Raw genomic sequence first — 10,236 nt, forward strand, 5'->3', positions numbered from 1 at the left:
ACAGGGTGTGGCGGTACGAAGGGCCTTTCCCCAGACACTGGTATTGTAAAGTCTCCCACTCAACTTTGACTGCATTTCCTCTTCCCTGTCAGCTCTGGTCATTGGGTATCCACATTTGCTGTTCAGGCTCTGGCTTGAGGTATATGTAAGTCAGTGAACCTTACTGGGTATCTGATATGGATGGACCTTGCTTTTAGGTCCTGATTTTAGCTCCCAGTGCTGGGGATTGAACCCAGGGCCTCAAACATGCTAAGAATGTGCTCTACTACCTGGTCCTACTTTTTTTTTTTTTTTTTTGGTCTTTTTTGAGACATGGTCTCCCAATAGCCCCAGCTGGCCTAGAACTTACTATGTAGACCAGATTGGCCTCAAACTCACAGAGATCTGCCTGTCTGCCTCCCAAGTGCTGGGATTAAAGGTGTTGTACCACCATGCCTGACCATTGGTCCTGGTTCTACTATTCAAGGAATGTGTATGGAAATAGAGCAAATGCTCCATGGTGGCTGGGCTCTTGTAGAGATGAAGGGAAAGGGGATTCTGAGTGCTGTGAGGAAACTTTTGATTTTGTTTAGTTTGGTGATTCCCCCCCCCCCACAGGAGCTCCCTGTAGCCCAGCTGGTATGAACCCCTAATGTAGACCAGGCTGGCCTTGATTTCAGGAAGATCTCTTGACTTGCCTCTGCCTCCCCAGTGCTGGATTTAAAGGCATGCATCACAAAGTCTGGCTGTTAGAAGCCTTTGGTGGGTGTGTCTTCAATTGACCTCCTTCAGCGGTGAGAAGGGATTTATTTAGGCTAGCGGGAGTGGAGGAGGGGTGAGGGTGGGTGAGGAGCGTTCCCCTGCAGTCTCCCGGTGAGATGTGGTTGGGCCCTAGCCCAGAGCCTTGTCTTTGGTCAGTGCTCAGAACACTTTTGCCCAGGATTCTGAGCTAGTGACCACCTACCTTTACTGCTCCCTCACCAGCCCAGCTCTCCTCCAGAAGATCCATTTTAAAAATCCTCTGCCTTGAAGTGTTACTGTCTACACTAGGATGGATCCCAAATTTTCACTAGATCCAGACACAGCCCTGTGGGCACCTTCATCACTATCCCCCCACAGCTCATAGAAAGGAACAGACAGACACACAGACACGGACACATACACACACACACACACACACCATATTGCTACTCTTTCCAGATCTGACTGGTCTGGGGCTGCTATTCCCCTGGGCAGCCCCTACTAGTCCGGAAGTCCTAGCACCAAGCCTCAGGGGCTACAAGCCGGGAGGTCCCCGGCCCTGCCTCCTGGGGACACCAGTAGGGCGGGGCTTGATTCCGGGGGCAACACGTCCTGGGAGAGCCAGACGGAAGCACTGGAACTGACACGTGGACTTGGGCGGTGCTGCCCTGTGGGTTGGCCTAGGCTGGAGGTGGGAGGGCACGGCACTGGGACACAACGGTGCCCATGCCGTCTCAGCGCCTCATCCCGATGCAGCCACCCCAAGATGAGGCCCACAGGGCCCCATCTGCAGCAGCAGAGGATGCCCAATGGTCCAGGTGAATGGGGCATGAGTGGGGTGGGGGAAGGGAGGAAGCTTAAATGCTGCCTCTCAGGACCTAGGCTCACGGAGCACTGGACTCTAGAAGTTGCTTCTCAGTCTTTCTGCAACCTGCCACCTTCCTCCCTGGGCAGCCCTAACCCCCAAGAAGGACACAGGAGGCCTGGTGGGAGCACTGGTACTGGACAGATTCCTACCACCTAGGGACCGACACAAGCAGCCTGGGCAGTCAGGACCTCAACTCATGACCTCTGAGGAGGAAACCAGCAGTCACCTATGCCTGTTCATATTTCATTTCTACTCTACCTACTGCTCCCAGGCAGGTGGCTCCACAGAAAACAGGATAAAGAAGGTGGCAGCTGGCCATGGAACAGCTGTGAGAAGGTACAGATGGGACCCCCAAAGAGGAGACCCAGACTACAGAAGAGCCACCACTCTGTTCTGTGGGCTGAGACCCCCAGGCTAAGGTGCTGGACCCAGGACTGAGTCAAGCCCTATAGAATCCACTGGACTCCTACCCCATTCTCCCAGTTGCCTAGGGCAAGAGCCCATGCATCTGTTAGGAGGAGTTGTAAGAAGGACCTGGGGCAGTAACACTGCTGGACCTGGGCCAGATGAAGCCACAGCCAGAGGTCATGGAGAGGCACAGAGCCAGAGCCAGATCACAGCCCTGCCAGTGCCAATTAGAAGGGGAGGGCCAGCCTTGGTGTGCCTGCCCTTGCTCTCTTGCTCTGGGTACCTCCCTCCCTACCCCATGTTTATCCTGATACCTCTGAGGTACTACTAGCTAGGACTTGTAGAACTGTTAACTGTTCTGCCAGCTTTGCTACAGGTTACAATATAATGGCACTGTCTGGCCCTTGTCCCTCATTGCTCTTCTGTGCCCTCCATGCTACTTGCTGTAGTCCTTGGCAGCAGTGGCAGCTGAGAATTCTGGGGGGTAGGAGCTGGGATTGCAGAGTCATGGCCAGTCACAATTCATGTGTGGGTAATAATAACAGCAGTAAGTTCTCTGTTGACCCACTGCCTCCTCCAGCTCTCTTTGTGGCTTGGGAAGCAACTCTTCGGTAAATCTGAGGGTATGGGGAGGTTGGTCGGCCCAGAGTTAGGGAGACATGTTACTGGAGCATTCATACTCGGGACTCTGGTCTCCTAGCCACTGGCACCAGCACATTTCCCTTTTCTGGCCCAAGGGCCACGTGATCACTTGTTAGCTCAGCTCCAGATGCCCTCCACAGGCCATCTGCAGGAAGCCAAGGTTTCAGAAGGCTTGGAGGAAGCGTCCTGGCATGTTGAGAGTGCCAAAAAGTTCAGGCACAAAGTGGGCAGGGTGGAGCTTTTCAGGCAGTCCTATACCAATGAGATGAGGACTCTTGGGTCTGGGGTCCTAGCTAGTCCTTGGGCAGCTGGTCTGGTTAGGCTCCCTCCAGGAGAACTTCCGTTGGAGGTGTAGCTTCATCAGTCTGCTACCATCCGCCCAGCTCAGGGACAGGGCCCAGTTCCTGCCTCCAAGGTACAGGGAGGAAGCAGAGTATCTTACTCTTCCCTCTACAGCCCATTCTGGGGGGGCACTGGTTGTCTGGAAGCTCATGAGCTTTTCCTGACCTCCTGTGGCCACCAAGAGGCTAGGAACAACCTCTACATGAGTCCATCTAGCTTCCTGTTTCTAACTGATCCCTAGACTGCAATAAGACTGGGCAATTATAAGTGCACTATGGGAGGGTGGCATGCTGGGTGGGTCCCTCTTGAACACAGGTGACCCTCTGCTGCCTTGACTACATAAAGGAATAAAGTTCCTTTGTTGTTGTTATTGTTGTTGTTGGCTTTTTGAGACAGAGTCTGCCTGGAACTTGCTATGTAGCCCAGGCTGGCCTCAGTCTCACAGAGATCCACCTGTCTCTCCTGAGTGCTGGGATTATCGGATTAAAGGCATGCACTACCACACCCAGCCTATAAAGTTCCCTTTTAAAGTTACCTTTAGACTGGCTTTTAGGGTCCAGTCAGTAGAAAAAACCGATCTGTTCTACATATAAAGGCCTCACCTAGGGTGGATGCTGCAGGTGGGGCAGTGCTGCAGGCCAGGTAGGACGCCCCTAGGGGCGGCTTGAACTGTCACCTCGTGCTCCCAGTAACCTAGTGGCAATGTTTGCTTCGGACAATTTACTGACGGGATGGATGTCAAGTGCAGGGTGCACTGTGTGCAGCCCTCACTGGGCAGAATTCTGTTAAGTACAAGAATAGACCCCTGAAGAGGTACCCCCCAAGGGTCCCATGTCCCAGATTCCAACTGGAGGGGAAGACCCAGAACCCCAGAGCCTAGTGACCTGAGAAATAACCAGGCCAGACTTTGCCATGTACAGTGGCACCAAATGATTTATTTTTATTTTATGTGTATGAATGTTTTGCCTGCATGTATATAAGTGTACCTGTGTTGTGCAATGCCAGTGGAGACCAGGGGAGGGTTTGGGACCCCCTGGAACTGGAGTTAAGGACTGTTGTTAGCTGCCATGTGGTTGCTAGAAACTGAACCTTGGTCTTCTGTAAGAGTAGCCAGTGCCTCTTAACTGCTGAGCCATCTCTCCAGTCCCCATCAGAGCCTTACTTGGACCAATCACTGGCAGTTTCTTGACTGTAGACCTCAGAGCCACTGAATCCACGTGGCGTCTTGCAGGCTGGGGATCCCCTCCCACCTACTAGCCTACTCATGCCTTGTCAGCTTAGACTGTGTAAAAACATAGTGCCTGGGGGCCCAAGCCTGAGCATGGCTGTGAACTGACTCTTCCCAGTGACCCCCAGCACAGCTGTACCATCCTTAAGCAGGGTAAACTTGCCGTCCTCCCCAGGGCCAAGGGTTCCCAGAGACCTCAGCCCTTCTTGGATCTGCTGAGGGGGTTCCTTCCTGTTTCTGAGGTTCAGAGGCTACTTGCCAGGCTCACATAGCAGGTACCAGATTGGCCACTGCCAGAATGGACCTCAGGGACCTCCAACCTCCCCTGGAAGGGCTGTAGCTAAGGGCTCTGGCTCTTCCAGAGCAATGATGGCCTCTGCCTGGGGTGGGCCCAGGGGGACCAGGGTACCTGCCCATGTGCCCTCAATCAACCTCATCCATTCTCCTCTGGCAGATGCCTGGCACCATAGTCTGGGAGCTGTTGTTGACCCCCAGAAACCCAGACATCTTTTGGGACATGCAAGGTGCAGTGCCCCAGGGGCTCACCTCACCTGCTGCCTGTCTCACTGTCTCCCCTGCTCTGTTCTGATAGCTGCCCCTGGAAGCCCATGGGCCTTTCCCTGATGGACACTCCAATCCACATTTTTTGATCCCTGGCTTTCAGCTCAAGGTTTCCTCACTACAGAGTCCTGCCATTTTTTTCTGACTTTGCTGCTCCCCTGGGCTGTCCATCCTGCACCCTGACCCTCACCTTTGACCCTGCTCCTGTTTGCCTGTGACTGTCCAGCACTCCCCCATGGAGTTCTAGACCCAGCCCAGTTGCAGCCCTGGGTCCCGCAGGCCTGGTGTGCTAACTGGGTTCCTGCTGGGTTGTCTCTTCCATACTCTGTGGCTGTGTAGAGGGGCCAGCATGTAACTAGCCTGGCTTCCATCCCAACCCCAGAGGACCTGTGTCCAGTACTGCTACCCTCCTGCCTGTCCCCTCCCAAAGGAGATATCCTCCCTCATATGTACCCCTTCCTCTGGCTCAGACTTTTATTGGGCACACACCTCCCCAGATGCTCCCCCTCCACTTGCCATTGTTACCTAATGCATGACTGTGTTCAAATCCCTTTTATATTTTAAAAACCTAAACTATGGGTTTCAGAATCATGGTGATCATTGTACACAGAATTCCCAAACGGCCCAACCCACATCCCCCATTGCTGTCCTGGGTGGGTGGTATGCTCCTGATCTGTGAGTCGGTGTGGACATCCTGGTGGCCTGGCCAGTGCTCTGTAGAGCATCCCTATGGATGTTTGTTGTGGGGGTGTCTTTAGGAAGAGGGTCTCAGGAACTAGGGCCCTTCTCCACTGCTCTGTTGTGAATAAGGCTGGGTTTGCCTGCCACGCACAATGCCAGTCACTGAAACAATATGCTTTGCAAGGGAGAATTTCCTCACTAGGTGACCAAACAGAGACAGGAAAGCAAGTCTCAGATCCACCTCCCACTGGAGACATGGATCAGTGGGTGAGGACTTGCTTAGCATCTGTGAGGCCTTAGGTTCGATTCCCAACTCTGGAGGAAAAAAAAAGGAATAAAATCTACCTCCCAGAACAGGGCTAGGGCTAGGGTAAAGCTGTTAAAGTAACACCTTTAAAGTAAAGGCCGAGGTGAGGGAGCTTAGGAAGCAGCCAGTGGACTACACATGTGTGATCAAATTCACTAGCTTACCACATAGACCTGCACATCTGTCATCACTTCTCCTTCTAATATTGCCAATGTTTGGTCCAACATAGTGGCACACACCTTTACTCTCAGCACTTGGGAGGCAGAGGCAGATGGATTTCTGTGAGTTCCAGGCTGGACAGGGCTACAATTTTTATTTTAAAATTGGTGGCGCACGGCTTTAATCCCAGCACTTGGGAGGCAGAGGCAGGCAGATCTCTGTGAGTTCAAGGCCAGCTGGGGCTACAGGGAGACCCTGTCTCAAAAAGAACCCCCCCAAAAAAAAGAAATTAAAAACTAAAATAAAATTGCTAGTATCTAAATTCACTGAAGAGTAAAGAATCAGGGCTGGTGAGGCTGGTCAAATCTGGAGGGTGTTCCTTTCCTCTTTCACTGTTAGATCCCTACTGTCAGCAAGACCCTGGGTAGATGTTAATTTAAGACTTGAACTTTTAAGAAACAAGCAAGAAGCTGGGTGTGGTAGCACAAGCCTTTAATCCCAGCACCCAGAAAGCTGAGGCAGGAGGATTACTTTGAGTTCAAGTTGGGTCTGAGTTACAGAGTAGGGCACTGGAGAGACACCTAGGGAGGGAGGGAGGGAGGGAGGGAGAGAGAGAGAGAGAGAGAGAGAGACTTATGGGTGTGGCTTTTATTCCAAGGGCAGCAGGAAGCCATTATACATTTTGAGCAGAGCTAAGCTCACCAGTCACAGTGTGGTGTGGCCTTGAGCATTGGTCTCAGAGCTCTACTCAGGAATTTCAAGCCTGGCCTCCATGACTGAGCCACAGACCTCACCTCTCTCTGCATTTGTAGGCCTAGAAGCTTTCCTGGTGGATCTTCTGCTCCCTGAGCCCTGCCTCCTTTGGGTCCCCCTGTCCAGCATACTGCCCTGGAGGTTGTTAGCTGTGTTTAACCTGCTTGCCTTCCTGGGCCCCCATGGTCCATAAGAAATTTGAGAATGTGTCTGGTTCTCAGCTGGACCCAGAGTATAGTCCTGGCACCCATCAGCATTGGTCCAGGCTCTGAGACTTGTGAACATGCTATCATTTACTTAACCTGCCCCCAACCTGCTGGTTCTTGTGCTGTGCCCAGCCTATGTGTAGTATCCGCAGATCGTTGCATGTAAAAGCCTGACGAAATCCAAGCCAAAGAGGTTATCTTAAGTCCCACCCTTCCTGTATGCATGGCCACATTCTCTAGCCCTTGGGAAGGTCTCTAGGGATCAAGGCTGTCTGTGGCACCTCCGGGTGCTAACCCACTCCTTCTGTCGCACAGACCTGAGTCCCAGGCCTGGACGGGGATGCTACTGCTCGGCACCTGCCTACTGTACTGCGCTCGTGTCACTATGCCTGTCTGCACTGTCGCCATGAGTCAGGACTTTGGCTGGAACAAGAAGGAGGCTGGTGTCCTGCTCAGCAGCTTCTTCTGGGGCTACTGCATGACACAGGTGGTGGGCGGCCACCTCGGGGATCGGTAACCAGACCCTTCTCATTGCTCAGGAGTGAGGGAGCCTGGGGGCCTTCAGAGGGGCAGTGCATCAGGCCTGCCCTTGCGCGTGGGGAAGGAGGGGCCAGCGGAGGAGGAGTTCAACAAATATTTAGGGAGAGGTCCTGGCTTTGGGAGAGGAGAGGCCAGGCCTGGCAGCCCTGGGTCAGTAGGGAGACGTGGGGTGAGCAGCAAGCAGAGAAACATGGAGCAGACAGGCCAGACTCAGCCGTGCACGCCGCACTCAGCCCTGGGCCCCTCCTCGGAAGGATGGGTCATTGTGGATCGCACTGCTGGACTCTCCACAGGGTGGTGCCCCTCAGCCCACGTGCATAGCCATCCTGTTCTCTCCCTGTGTTCTCTCCAGCATTGGGGGTGAGAAGGTCATTCTGCTGTCAGCCTCCACCTGGGGCTTCATCACGGTTGCCACGCCGCTGCTCGCCCACCTTGGCCGTGCCCATTTGGCCTTCATGACCGTCTCTCGAATTCTCATAGGTCTGCTCCAAGGTAAGAGCTACCACCGGTTGCCTCCTTCTGGTGTTGGCATTCAGTTCTGCCACCAGGCAGGGAGGAGAGAGGATCCTGTGTATCTGAGGGCCTACGTAAAGTCTGTTTATACAGTTAGGGTGACTGAGTAACAACCTATGACTGTTCATGCAGAGCAGGGATGAGGGGCGCTTCGCCATATTCATGTTATCAGTGGGCAGAGGGGGGTGCTGGGTTCCCCAACCTTGTGACTCTCTTCCACAAGGGGGCTCGGGGGGTTGACCTCTGGAGAAGTCCCGGGCCCCAGGGCAGGGAGCTGATGGTGGCTTTCAAGGAACCAGACTTGTGTTCTGAGGAGCCCTGTTCATTGATGTGGTGATTAAATGTCCCAGAAGAGAAGAAGGCGGATGATTCCTATGTCAACATCATGGGTGATACCAACACAGAATGCACACTCGGTACCTTGTGGACACAGACCGTAGGTTCCTATTGTCATAGTCCTGAGAGGACCAGTCACGGAGCCCTTCCAGGCTAGGGTTCTAGAACCTTCTAGAATGGAAAGGATATTGGGTTGTTTCCAGACTTTTAAGCTGCCAGGGAGCCCACTGCCCAAAGAAAATCCTGGTTCTATGTGTAAGAAGGCAGGTAGAGAGAGAGAGGTACTTTCCTGGAAGGGTGCAGGTGTGAACAAAGTACATACATGTGAGGTACATGAGCACGCTAGAGCACTATTGAGAAGCTGATAGGTGGTCTGTATGTACACATGCTTGCAAGCACATGGGAGCAGGCCGGAATGCCTGGGGGCAGAAGTGTCTTGCTTGGAAGCAAAGGGCTCTCTAATACATGTTTTGTGCCACTTTTTTGTGACTCTCACCCCAAATTAGTCTGTTTCCTTAGCCAATTATTGCCAAAAGCAGTCACCAGTGAGGTGTGAAGGAGACACAGACACGCTCTGGATTCACAGCCCTAACCTGAGTGACCTGGCCCTCACCTCACAGGCCATCACTGGGACCCCTGGTAACCTCATTCCCTGCTTGTTTTAGGCGTCTACTTCCCGGCCCTGACCAGTCTGCTGTCTCAGAGAGTTCGAGAGAGTGAGAGAGCCTTCACCTACAGTACTGTGGGGGCCGGCTCCCAGATTGGGTAAGACCTAGTCTCCCAGGGATTCAGGAAACTGTCACATTAACCCCTGAGGGGATGTCCTGTAGGTCCAGAAGTGGTAGCTGGTCTGGAGGTCCTCTGAGGACTCTGCTGGACAACACTGGGCTCCAAGGGCTGGTTGGTGCTTCCCAGGCCTGTGAGGAGTGCTGCTTTTATGCAAGTGTGTTAGTTACTTTTGCCGCTGTGACAAAAGACCTGACAAGAAGTAGATTAAGGAAAGAAGGATTTATTTTAGTTCACAGTCCTGGGGTACAATCCACTGTGGCAGCAGGAGTATGAGACAGTTGGTCACAGTGCGTCAGCATCCAGGAAGCTGAGAGAGATGAATGCTGACACTCAGCTTACTTTATTCCTTTTTTGGAGACAAAGTCTCACTGTGTAGCCCTGGCTGACCTGGAACTCACAGCTGGGACTAAAGGAGTGCACTATCACACCTAGCTCATTTTCTCCTTTTTCATTGAGGACTCCAGCCTGTAGGATGGTGCTGCCTACACTCAAAGTGGTTCTATGCCCTCTCCCCTCAGTTAAATCCATGGACACACTCAGAGTTGTGTAGACACTAGTGTCTGTCACTGGGTAGAAGGGGTACTAGTTTGCATAGCAGGTGGATTCCTGGGGGGCCAACAGAGACTTCCTGACACTGACTCAGGCCCTGGGTTCACTGTTGCTGAGTGGAAAGAATGGGGGAGGGGAGGAGGGCACCTGTGGGTGGGGCCAGGTCAGTCCTGCAGGCTAGGGTGCCAAATTTAGCAATGAGAACAGCACATTCAGTGAAGTGTGAATGTCAGGTAAACCACTATGCTCAGTCTGCAGAAGGGCCCCTTCCTCATCTTCATCCCCAGTTCTGCTGTCCTGCACAGCAGAGAGGGATCTGTGCATGGCCCAGAGGGGTAGGATGTGGCCCAAGGGTGGGCTCCTCTCCCAGGTGATGTGCCTGGGACACGGGAGGAAGCACAGCTGGAGGAAGGCAGTTCAGCATTCCAGAGCCTGTGTTCTTTCTTTCTTTCTCTTTCTTGCTTGGATGAGTGCACAGGGTGGTAGGTGGAGGCTGAGGAACCTGTATTACATCTGGGACAGTATGACCCTGGGGATAAGGGGAGGGACGTGTGGAGCTTGGTGTTGGTGGTCATGTTTTGTTTGGTTGGTTTTTTTGGTTTGTTTTCTTTCTTTCCTCCCCCTCCCCCTCCCC

The 10,236-nt window shown here is 53.1% G+C and overlaps 1 protein-coding gene across 4 annotated transcripts in view; it reads left to right on the forward strand.

The window, feature by feature from the left end:
* The first annotated feature begins 1,381 nt into the window (after positions 1–1,381).
* The window catches only part of Slc17a9 (solute carrier family 17 member 9), a 16,019-nt gene continuing 7,164 nt past the window's right edge, over positions 1,382–10,236 (forward strand). For 2 of the 4 annotated variants that reach the window (XR_003851132.1, XR_003851133.1), the window contains exons 1-4: positions 1,382–1,538; positions 7,191–7,388; positions 7,768–7,907; positions 8,930–9,029. Coding sequence is in view for 2 of the 4 variants with exons in the window: in XM_008843253.3 (XP_008841475.1) it covers positions 1,447–1,538; positions 7,191–7,388; positions 7,768–7,907; positions 8,930–9,029 (530 nt within the window). In the remaining 2 variants the exon portion in view is untranslated. The remainder of the gene's footprint in view (positions 1,539–7,190; positions 7,389–7,767; positions 7,908–8,929; positions 9,030–10,236) is intronic. The other 2 variants (XM_008843253.3, XM_029568450.1) reach the window with 2 other exon arrangements.

Source organism: Nannospalax galili, unplaced genomic scaffold (assembly GCF_000622305.1).
Source record: "Nannospalax galili isolate Female #2095 unplaced genomic scaffold, S.galili_v1.0 scaffold160, whole genome shotgun sequence".
Taxonomy (NCBI): Eukaryota; Metazoa; Chordata; class Mammalia; order Rodentia; family Spalacidae; genus Nannospalax; species Nannospalax galili.